General features: G+C 37.7%; 1 protein-coding gene across 3 annotated transcripts in view; it reads right to left on the reverse strand.

The window, feature by feature from the left end:
- The window catches only part of sfswap (splicing factor SWAP), a 104568-nt gene that overhangs the window by 63924 nt on the left and 27613 nt on the right, over positions 1-13031 (reverse strand). For all 3 annotated transcript variants that reach the window (XM_026928787.3, XM_026928788.3, XM_026928786.3), the window contains exon 10: positions 12827-12920. In XM_026928787.3, the coding sequence (XP_026784588.1) occupies positions 12827-12920 (94 nt within the window). The remainder of the gene's footprint in view (positions 1-12826; positions 12921-13031) is intronic.

The following is a 13031-nucleotide window of genomic DNA, read 5'->3' on the forward strand; positions in this document are numbered from 1 at the left end:
TTCTCTTTCATGATCTCGGTCTCTCTTTTTGTCTCTTTCACACACTAACTCTCTGTCTCACTCCTCTCTTTCACACTCTGTCTCTCACTTTCTGTGTGTATCTCTCTATCTTCCCTCTCTCTGACTCTTTTTCGAACACTCTTTCACACTCAATGTTCACTCTCTCTCTAAGGGAGGCTGTAGCAAGCGATACACAAATCTCCGCAATGATCTGCTGTCGAACGGAACCGTGGTTGTCATGTTTTTATGTCTTGAAAGTCATTGCAGAGGGAAATCCCAGAGGATTTGGTTTGTGTGCGCACGTTTACAAAGCTTCACTCATCCCGGGCTTTAAATGTCAAAATCCACTTGTGACCTGCACCATCATTTAGAGTTACTTTAATCCAGAACTATACAATGCTACAAAGAAGAACAACGTGAATTTCTGAAAAACATTTTGGAAAAAAAGAGAGCACTGTAGGCAGAATATTTTTAGCTATAAAACAAATTAGTACATTTAACCACACATTAAGCAAATCTCTCTCTCTTTTTTTTTTTCAGCCAGGAGTGCTGATAAACATACACAGACTGCATAATGGCACTTTCCTGAGGTAAGAAATTGTGAGAAATTCATCTACCAGTGACTCAGTAATTAAAAAGAGGATGGGAACAAGGGGCAAAGAAGAAGACCGAGGCCTTTTTTTCTCTCCAAATTGTTGCCACAGTATGAAAGCTGAGATTTTATTTGATCATCAACCAGTACAAATCAAAAACAACACTGGAGCGGCTGAGTAGGGACCTTGATGTTGGTGATTTGAGATTCGATTTGGACCGGAATGTAAGTAACCTGAATAGAACACTTTATTTACAGAACACCTTCGGAAGCATTTAGCTTCCAGTGTTGATGAAAGACGTTTGTCCAAAATATCCTTAACGTCCTGCTTCCGTGGAAATTGTCAGTGAAGTCGAAAGATTCCTCTCTGAAAACCCACCATCCCCTATTAGTTCGTATTTGAAATACAACTCTTTCCATATCAGGCGTTGAAAATAAATTCAATTCCCTACTCATAGTGAATTAAATTTAAACGTATTTGTAACGAGAATAGAAACTTCCTCCAGAAAAGCAAGGAAATGATGGAATATTCTTTTTTATAACTTTGGAAGTCATAGATGATGTCATGATCCATGTTATCACTACTGACAGAACGAATGCACTGAACTATAAACATGTACACCCTTGGATGTACTCATGCACGCTACTCGAAGCATTCGCATGGTTTAGGAAGGTGGAAGGAAACCAGAGAACCCAGAGGAAACCCATGCGAACACTGGAACAACATGTGAAACTCCATACAGACAGTAACCTGAGCTCAGGATCAAACTGGGGACGCTGGAGATGTAAAACCATGGATCACTGTGCCAACACTGAATCTTCCAAAATAATGGGGTTAAAAACAAATAAAATATAGGTATTCTTTAACATTTCGAAAACCATATGAAAACTATGTGGTGTAGTATCACAATTCTTGGCAAATGCACACACAGACCAAAGTCACTGAACACCTGAAGCTCAGACTGTGAGTGCTAAAATACAATTTCTCACTTTCATTAACGCCAAGCTCTTAAATAAAACCAATAACTAAGTAATTCAAACATGGTTTCATTTATGTGCAGAAATCACAGTGGAGCCACATAGAGCCACATAGGATGAAGAACACGCATAAAATGTGAGTTATAGTACAATACTGCAAGACAGAAAAGTGCACTGCAATTAAGCGCCACTCAACGAACGTGTAATTAATGGCACATTTTTCTTCTGTTTTCTACATTTTCTACAATTTCCACTATATCTTCTTCTTCTTATTGTTGTTGTTGTTAGTACTAGTAGTAATAGCAGGAGTAATAGTAGTAGTAGTAGTAAAATACTGTCATATTCATGAAAAAACTGACCCAAAACCCACTGGGTAAACCCTACTAAAGCTATTACTAGTAGGAACAGTAGTAGGAGTAGTAGTAGTAGTTGTAGTAACAGTAGTAGTAGTTGCTGCTGTTGTTGTAGAAGTAGTAGTAATAGTAATAGTAGCAGCATCAGTAGAAGTAGCAGTTTAGTCCTAGTAGTAAAATCCTGTCATATTCATGAAGAAAATGACCCAAAATACACTGGGCAAACCATATTAGTAGTAGTAGTAGTAACATTAGCAGTAATAAAATACTGTCATATTCATAAAGAAAATGACTAGAAACACACTGGGTAAACCCTATCATATCCTAGTAGAAGTAGCAGTAGTAGTAGCAGCAGCAGCAGCAGTAGTGGTAATAGTACCAGCAGTAGTAATAGTAGCTGCAGTAATAGTATTAGTAGAAGTAGTTTTAGTAGTACTAGTAAAATACTGTCATATTCATGAGGAAGATGATCAAAAACACATTGGGTAAACTCTATTATAGCTCATCAGCAGTAGTAGTAACAGTAGTTTTTAAATACTGTCGTAATCATGAAGAAAAGTGTAGGCCCAGTACACACTGGGTCAACCCTAGTAAACCCTAGCAGAAGTAGTAATAGTAGGAGTATTCATAGTAGTATATTAGACAGGGAGAAGACAGAGATCCGTGTCACATGTACCATTAGCAGCATTAATTCACGAAGTTACGGTGTTTTTCATGCGTTTAAACCCGATCTCTGTTTTGGACAATATTTTCCTTTAGAATTAAGCATTTGGTATTCTAACCTGTCAAATTCTAGTCCTAATTCTAAGGTTTTGCACTTTATCTGTGCGGCCACTGTGTGTGTCTCACCCATTCGAGTCATGCTAGCACATGAGTTGTTTCGCCTACATGCAAAACACAACGTTGGCCTATTAAATCAAAAGAATCAAACGTTATAGAATCCAACAGTTTACCGCATGGTAATAAGTGTGACTCTAGTTGCTACAGGGGAAAAATGTTGGGTACAAGGCTTATCATACCAGAGAAAGCGAAAAATCTACATGTGGTCACGTACTGTAAAGTGTGTGTGTGTGGGTGTGTTTGCATGTTACTATTCACAGGCTTTCATATAGCAGAACTAGTGCTGGAACTAACAAGCTAGCTGTCAACACAGCTGTCTCAGGCCCTCAGGGTTTATAATCACTTTTACACTTTCACTCAGCCACATTTATTTATTTACTAATGATCAAAGACTGCATATCATATCACAGTACGCCTCTCAAATGTGGACTTCTGTTTATTAAAGCGTTCTCGGGTTTGATACTTCTTCACACTAAGCTAACATCCCTAAGATCCCTATGGAGTAGGAACAATTAAAATGCAGAATGGTCTTCTTGATGCTTTAAGGCAGTGATTAGGTTTGTGAGCCGATGACTGCAAATCATTAAACTGGCAAAGGGGCACTTTGGACATTAATGTGTCTTTCGCTCTTTTATGTCTTATTATTCATGACATATTATGTCTTTCATTCGAAAATCTAAAAAAAAGCACACGGGAGATGTGCTTTTTTGAGAGATGTGCAGGCTGATGAGGAAAAAAAAAAAGCAGAACTAAGAACACTTAATGGTCGTAAATGATGGTAAACCTTAGAGCTGCACAATATGGACAAATTACATGATATGAAAGTTGTTATATTATGTACATATAGTAAAGATGATGACAGATACAAGAAAACATTATGCATGCAGCATATCAGAACATAACATGCCAAACCTTGAGGTGGACAGCCTACAACAGCAGAAGACCACATTAGACTTCACTCCTGTCAGTCAAGAACAGGAATGTGAGGCTAGAGCGGGCACAGGCTCACCAAAACTGGACAGCTGAAGACTGGAAAAAACATCGCCTGGTCTTTTTTCCAATCTTCAGCTGTCAGGTTTCGGCCCATCTACCTCAAGGTTTGGCATGGTGTGCGTTCTGAGATGCTTTTCTGCTCACTGTATTTGTAAAGAGTGGTTATTTGAGTTACAGTAGCTTTCCTGTTGGCTTGAACCAGGCTGGCCATTCTCCTCTGATCTCTCTCATCAACAAGGCATTTCCACCCGCAGGACTGCTGCTCACTGGATGTTTTTTTTTCCCCCCATTCTGTGTAAACTCTATAGACTGTTGTGTGTGATAATCCCAGGAGATCAGCAGTTTCTGAAATACTGAAATAAGTCCCATTCCGGCACCAACAATCGTGCCACTGCACAAGTCACTGAGCTCACTTTTTCCCTCCCATTCTGATGTTTGATATGAACATTAACTGAAGCTCTTGACCTGTACCTGCATGTTTTTATGCACTGCACTGCCTCCACATGCATGAAATAATCAGGTGTACAGGTATTCTTCTTAGATGGCAGAGAATGAATACGTATATATTCTTAATATATATTATAAGGCATGGTCAATTTCAGGTTTATACATGAGCCTGGGAAAAATATCTCCATGTTCCATTAGAATTGTCCATGCCGGACATTTCGCTTCACCACACATGGGCCAAACCTAATGAGCCTTGATCCTGAGAACCAAAAACCAAGCTTATTTATTGAGAGATGGGAAGCTGCTGGACAGCTTGATTACATAATGCAGGGCAGATTAATGATGCAACCAAGAAGGGTGAAAACATGGCAGTCTGCATGCAACTTCATCAACAGACGCTTCAACAGAACATGAAGAGCCATCAAGAACAGTGTTACAAAAAGACGTAGTGTCCTAGTGTAGATGTTTGACCAGAATCCTTAAGCGACTGCTTGTTTATGACTCTGAAATAGTAAAAAGGGACATCTGGCTATTAAACTCTGACTTTCAGAACACATGCACTACCAGGCTTTATGTGGTCACTGACTGGAGAGACATTATGTAGTGGTGCTGGTCTTCATCTAGTTAAAGCTGTCCCTTCCTGTGCCCTAAGTTGAATTATTACTAAACTTTTCTGCATTTCTGAACGTTTTCATAAGTAAGATAGTCCACTGCATAGCCATTTTAGAGGAGTAAAAAGAACAAGAAAGTAGATCAGACACAACAGATCTCATATACTACTGATTTTTTTTCTTCTGTGTATATTTAAGACATTAAAAAAAAAAAAAATCATGGTTTGATAAAAATCACGCAACAGATTTCTGCTTTCCAAGCGTAAAATAAAAGCACTAATGACAAATGTGCCTGAACATTTGGGTGAATTAGGCATTAAAAAACGGGATGGGAGGGAAAAAAAAGACATTAAAAAAATGTTTATTGTAAGACACTTTAGAGAGCATGTATTCTTTTGATAATTCCCAAATTGACACATTAAAAAAAAAAGCAGAATTAAAAGCTTGAATGTTCCACTACTGAAAGCAGGTAAGAGTTCAGTATTGAGTCCTGACTGCAATTAAGAGCGAGTACAAAGTTTTACGACCTGCATAATTTTCAGGTCATAGTAATTACTTGATGTCAAATGAAATTGATTTTCAACTCAAGATGAGAGCCTAAATCTTATTGAATAATACTTTCCAGCCTGAGGACACAGCACCCAGCCTGAGGACACAGCACCCTTTCTGAGTGGGACCCTTTATAAGACTCTGCATGGAGGGAATGGAGGGAAAAAAAACAAAATGTGGTCAGATCATTTGCATCATTTGCAGCTGTTTGAAAGCCAGTGAAATCCGAATCAATAGGGTATTCTCTCAAGTGGCACACACTAAGCCGTAAATACTGCAACAAATGAATAAACTAGCACATTCATATTCACTCTCAATAATCCAAGTGTTCGTAAACAGACTTATTGGGCTAGATTCACATAGAGGAACAGGAATATTATACTAATAAATGGCTGTATGATATTAAACCATGCCTAGGACTCTCTGGCGCAGTCAAGATCTGTACCAGTAAGTGTCATAGCATCTATCAGTAATGAGAAGAGCAGAAATGTGCCTCAATCACGCACACAAAACTAACTAAATCATGTTGGCTTAAGGCTCTCTCTGTCCGTTCTGTGAACTTGTGACTTTCTCTTTATCAAATTCAAAGGAAACTAGTCTAAGCTAGGCCTGGATGCACCATGAATTCAGAACGAATTTTTCTTTCACTCACAATCATACTGAGCTGATGAGAGTGCCAACAATAAGGCTATTTCACTCTCTTATATATAAAAGCCCTTCACATGTTGTTGCTGTTGGTAGTGGCATCAGTAGTACTAATAACTATTACAAGTAGAAGTAATAACAGTAACAGTATTTGTAGTAGTAGGAATAATTGTAGTAGGAGTAGGAGTAGCAGTAATAGTAATAGTAGTACTAAAATAGTGCCATAATCATGAAGAAAAACTGTAGGCCCAAAACACACACTGCAAACCCTACTAAACCCTAGTAGCACTAGTACTAGTAGAAGTTGTAGTAGTAGTAGTAAGAGGAGGAGGAGGAGGAGTAACAACAACAACAACAATAATAATAATAATAATAGTAGTAGTAGTAGAAGTACTAATAGTAATAGTGGTAGCAGAAGTACTAGTACTAATAATAGTAGTAGTAGTAATACTGTAATAGTATAATAATAATAATAATAATAATAATAAGCTGCAAGCAGCATTTTCGGGGGCCAAGCACCCAGACTCGGTGAGCTGCACATTCACAGATGCGCTACAATTGTTGCCTAAGCAATCACAGGAAAGCAGAGCCATAACTTTAGGCAAAGGGATTCAAGAGATTCATATGCTTTGTAGTTTCACTCATGATGTGTATATTTTGACCACGGACAGTGGTTGAATTCTCTGACTGTAGAAGGAAAGGTCTAGATGAACAAATGGGCAGCAGGGTGGCATGTCTGCTGCAGCTGTCACTACTGCTGCCACCTGTGGTGTTGTCTGTTGCTACTTTGACCTGTGGTCGTGATTGCTACTGCTCTGACCTGAAAAATTTTCTTCTTCTTGCAATTTAAAAACATCTAAGGTATTTATGTTTTTTTTCCTCATCAGCCTGGGCCTTTTTCTCCACTTTGTGCAAGTATCTGCACCAAACTTATATCTGTCTTATACTGTGCTTGTTTTCTTTATTGAAAAATGCTCAATAAAAATGCTGTTTGATATTAAACCCTGTCAGTCATGTTTTGTCTGTGTAATAGCACATTGAACAGCTAGAATGGCAGTAGACAGTTGATTAGACAGGTCTGAAGATGATGTGAGCCAGATTTGGTGAAGATTGGACAAAATTTGGAGGACTGGCAAAAATGGCAGTTAGATGTAAGCATTTTTAGCACGTTATTGTAACTTCTGACCAGTAGGTGGCACTGGCACAAAATTTGTTGCATAGCCTCAGGTCATGGTCCTGAAGCTGCCTACCAAGTCTTCTGTCAGTGTGCAAAGTCGTTGCTGAGATACAGCTTCACTTCCTGTTTGGCGGCTTCGCTGTCAGATTTGATTGCCCATTACGGACAAACCATTTGGAGTATTCAAAATTCTTTTGATGGAATCCTCCCCAGTTTTATCAGGGCTTGAGACCAGCACTGGGGGTGCACCGTCATGGATCCCTGGCTGCGAATCGAACCCAGGCCGCAGTGATGAGAGCACCATGGCCTAACCACTAGTCCTCCAGGGACAAAGTAACGGAGATACAAGTAATAATACTAAAATACTGCAAAAATACTGCCATAATTATTATTAAAAGAAAATGTGTTTGCCCAAAATACACTGGGTGAACTCTATACCCACACCATTCCTGATGATCGGCAATGGGCAGTTGATTAAGGGCGCAATTGCATGATGGTATATTTTCACACAATGTCACAAGCCTAGCACACGTTATCAGTATTCAATTCAATTCTATGTGTAAAACACTTTTAACAATGGACATCGTCACAAAGCAGAAATATATACATTCCGGATATAAATTTTAAATGTATAAATTTATCCCTAATGAGCAAGCCAGAGGTGATGTTGGCAAAGAAAAACTCCCTGACATGTTATGAGGAAGAAACCTTGAGAGGAGCCAGACTCAAAAGGGAAAACTCCAGTACAAGCTGTGCCACGATCTGTGGTCTTTACAGCCACGCACCATAGCACTGCTATAAACAGACTGAATTAACTCATACTGAGTTTCACCATTAAATGGAAGGAAGATCATTTCTCTTTTCAGCAATATCAAACAGTGAGATTACACTACATTATAACACTAAACTTCAAATTATATTAATAAAATGACTAGGAATAATAAGAAGTATATTCATAACAAGACTTGGGAAATAAAGACATGAATAGACACCAGAACTGAAAAGGTGTGTACAAGTCTGATGAAATTGGTAGCTAACAGGATCACATCCTTATTGACACAATGTTTAATTGAGCTAGACATCTAATTTACACTGGTAGACACAGAAAGCAAATTACACTGATTAAGCTTCAAAAGGCTAGGGACAGGTGAGGAAAATTAACCAAAGCAGAATTGTTAGACAGAGAACCCATCACATCACAGTCTCCGAAAAAGAGAAATTGCAAGGAGAATCTACAAATAAGACCAGACATGTTTGCTGTTTCTGTACAGCTGTGCTAAGAAGAATGGTCCATTCTTCCCATTTTCACTTCACTATAACTCAAATTCCCTCCTCTCGCCTTTTCCTTGATTAAATCAGTTTCACCTTTTCGCGCCGACTCTCTCACTTTCTCTCGTATCTCAGGAGCTGCAATGTCTGTTGTCTGGCCAAGGTATGCTCAAGGTGAAGAAGGTACTACTATGGTCTCTTATCCAGACATGACCCTTGTAGATGTCAGATCATCAGGAGACAGGTCTGTTGTGTTCTAAGGTCTGATAGTGACCCTGCTTTCACCTACAGCAGTCTCTTGAGTCTTCACCCTAAAGCCATCCTCCTGGCAATCGAAGCCTCTCTGAACTGGCTCTGAGAGTGGGCTGCTAAGAGGATGGCTGAATATTTCAGGAATTAAACATGGCAGGGTGATTACTATTATAGTGATTAATATTATGACAGCTATAAACAGTCATTCACTCACCAGTCTCTCATTTTCTCTTTTAACAAGACAAAAAAAAAAAAAAAACCACAGAGAAACTACTATTACTTCTATTATTGATATTACTACTAAGTGATATGATTACTATTATTAGTAGAATTTCTACCACTATTACTATTAGTACTACTAGTCCTCCTCCTCCCCTTACTACTACTACTACTACTACTACTAGTAGTAGTATGGCTTAATAGGGTTTAATGAGTATGTATTGGGCTACACTTTTTTCATGATTATGGCAGTATTTTAATATTACTACTGCTACTACAACTATGACCATTATTACTACTATTTCTACCACTATTACTATTATTACTAGTTTTCCTCCTTCTCCTTCAATACTGCTACTAGAGTTTAATGGGTTTACTGAGTGTGTTTTGGGCTACACTTTTTCACGATTATGGCACTTTTTTAATATTACTACTACTGCTAATATTACTACTACAACTATTGCTATTAATACTATTACTAATATTACTACTAGTATTATTATTGCAACTACTACTACTAGCATTTAATAGGGTTTATCAAGCGTGTTTTGCACCTGAGTGTTTTTTTTTTTTTTTTTTTGGATTATGGCAGTCTTTTAGTACTAATATTACTCATTCTGTTACTGCTACTAGTTATTCCAACTACTACAATTATTACTACTATTATCACTCCTACTAGCAATAGTTATTAGTACTACTTACTACTAACAATGTCATTAACAATAACAACAAAGTTACAGCTTTATCTCTGACTGTTACAAAGCTCTGACACTGGACAATACTTCCACTACTTTTTTTTTTTTTAAATCCCTTCATATATATATTTATGTATATATTTTTCTTATATTTAATATTTTTCTTTATATTTCTCTTTATATTTAATATTTTTCTATATTTTCTTTTTTTTTATGTCAGAACAGCTGTATAAAGCATTTCACTGTATGTCGTAGTGTGTATGGTTATGCATGTGACAAATGAATTTTTCCTAAATGCTACATAAACGTCTCCTCATAGCAAACCTCACCATATCAACAATTACATAAGCGTTTTAATCCTTCTAGTTGGAGCGTTCCCTATACATGTCCCTGTGTAAGTCGTTAGTATAGAAACTCTAACAATCACCGAAGCGCATAGATTGCATTAACATATTAAAGGAAGTGCATTAAGTGATAACAGGAACAAACTTGTTTTTGCAGACGTTCCACTGCATTAAACCCACTGGTAAAACATACAGCATGCTGATCCTTCATAAATAAGGTGAAACTGTTAATAAAACACTTTAAGACATGCTGTTATTGGAGAATAATCAACTTCTTAGAACTTCATATGGGCCATATCACATTACCCCGAACTAAAATGGTTTTATTTCAACTTAAGGCAAAAATATGATTATGATAAACTATGAAAATATGAAAATGAATAATTTAGCTGTGTACTTCCACATCGTCTTTTCACGAGCGACCCCAGCAGCCTACTTGGGTAAGGAGATAATGTGCTCTGACGTCGGACTTGTGGATTATGCAGTTTTTAAAGACATGCAGCTTTTGAAAGGTGTGGTGGACAAGGATTTGAGCAGGATGAGAAATCATGCAGTAAACAGACTTTAAAAGAGAAATCTCCCTCAGATTTTGTTAAAATAAGTAATCCTAGCAGGACTTAGCATTCATGCTGTCTTCCAAATTGGGAAAAAAAAAAAAAAGATATCACAGTAGCACAAACGCAGGATAAAGACGGTGCCTATGCTGGCACATTTACCACAAGGGGAAAAAATCCATATTAATTTAGTGTGTATCCTGATTACCATGGCATATTGTAAAAGCGATTATTGACACATACCTAGACCTGATTTACTTCTAATTGCAAGACTGGCATTTCCTCTTTTCTGTCAATTTGGCTAATAAACACTTCTGACTCTACTAACAGAAAAATTGATTCGGAGAAAAGCAAATTCACCTGAAAGCTCAATGATTTCTCAATCATGTAAGGCACATCTTCAAAATCAGGCATACAGAACATTAGATGAAGGAGTACACTTATTAACTTTCAAGGAAAAAAAAAAAAACCTACTCACCTCTCCAGCTCATTCATTTATTTACTACAGCATTATTAGCTCTGGTTGCTACAGAATATAAATTGGCCACTTAGCACACTTTAAGCAAATAGCTTTATAAATCTGTCTCCGTGTGTCACACTTAACCCTTAATATTTTGTTTTACAATCTCAAGCTCTAAAAATAAGTCCACGTCCCTGCTATATCCATTTAGAATAACTAGTGAGCTGAAGGACACTAATGAAATGGAAATGGCTGGTATGCTGAGCATAACGAATTTGTAATGTCATATTTGCCATTATGGGCGTTATGCTTTGGTCGAAAAAATAAATGTGCAGGAAAATAGATATTGGAGGGACGCAGTGGATCTAGCATGGATTGCACTAGTCTGAAAATTATACACGCATTCAGGGAACAAAATGAGATTTCAAACATAGTTTGACAAAACAACATATAGCGAGCAATACAGTCAATCAAATGTGAGATGGAGACAAAAACAGCTGACAGAACAGGACATTATTCTGTCTGAAGAGCAATTTTAACATCACACAGCCCCGTGATGACTAATTCAATGACATCAGTATGTATAAGGGACGTAACTGAATGCGAATACATTATTCAGACTCAACAGGTAAAGTGTTCTAAAGTAATACAAATACAGATATAAATAGGGGGGGGCAGTATTTTCTTCTTCTTCTTTTTTTTTTTTTTTTTAAAGAAAGCTTGCCAGAAGGGTTACTGAGAAGATGGTGGATTCTGGACTGGGATCCTGCTGCACAACGGGGAGGTTTTCACTTTCATGCGGATGCAAACAAGCAGTCAGATACGAAGCTCGCAGAACAAAGAAAGATGTTGTTCATTCTTTCATGCTTAGTAACTGAGTAGGCACAACTGCAGTGGTTTATATTTGGCTTTGTTTATATTTTGGGAAATAGAAATTCTTGAATTTTGTAGTGTGACAAGGAGCAAGAACATTGATGATCAACAGCCAACGGGAGTCCGAGAGGAAACTATTGTAGGCGCGATAATAAGGCTTCGATAAGAAATTGCTTGGCATGTCATACCCAAATGGTTGTTAGAAACAGAAAAAAGATAAACAAACATGACTGTGGTTCTTTGGATTATACCTCCAGTTCTCTTTGCAGGACAGACGATCATCAGCGCTAACATCTCCACACCCAATCATTCTACCACATTTTTCTATTATTTCTCTTTTTTTCTTGTTTAGATACAAAATAATGCACAAACAACGACTATCCCAGCCGGTTGCTTCATCACATGATATTATTTTCGTGACAAAGTGGAATTTGGGGATTAGACACGCTTCGTCTCTCCAAGTGAAAGAAAGATCGTGTAGTGTGTGAGTCTCGTCTGCAATCGCTCGTGCAGTGTGCACACTCCTACAACAGAACAACAGTCATGTAGTCGCGAGCAGTACAGAGTTTCTGAGATATTGAAAGTCGAGTAGTGTCCACTAGGTATTACAGGATGCAGATTTCGATGCCTAATGAGCAAGCCGGAGGCGACAGTGGCAAGGAAAATCTCGATAATGATAAGGAAGAAGCAGCCTTGAGAGAAACAATACTCAAAAGGGAAACCCATTCTCCAGATAGTGGGAATATAAATCATTACTCTTGTACAACTGCGTACTATAAAGGCAAACTGAATACTAAATGTGTTGAAAGGATGTTTGATGAAACTGGTTTGTACTTTTAATGAAAGTGCGCAACAAAAAGGGTCATACCTGACAGACAAGTTTTATCAACATGCTATCATGAACAGAAAAAAAAAAAAAAAAAAAAACGAGCACACACTGTAGAGGCAAGGGTAAGAAATGAAAGGTAAAAATACCTGAGGCAGGTTTGAGGCTTCTTTCTGCATGAAGTAGTGCTTCTTGAATTCATAGTAAGTGTTATACTGGTGCCAAGACTGCAGGAAGTCAAACCTTTGGACACATAACAAACACATATCAGCTATTAATTTTTTATTATTATACCACTGTGCTGTTGATTAATTTTGTATAACAACACCTCTGACAGTAGTGCGGACTGCAAGG

The sequence above is a fragment of the Pangasianodon hypophthalmus genome, chromosome 15 (assembly GCF_027358585.1).
Source record: "Pangasianodon hypophthalmus isolate fPanHyp1 chromosome 15, fPanHyp1.pri, whole genome shotgun sequence".
Lineage (NCBI taxonomy): Eukaryota > Metazoa > Chordata > Actinopteri > Siluriformes > Pangasiidae > Pangasianodon > Pangasianodon hypophthalmus.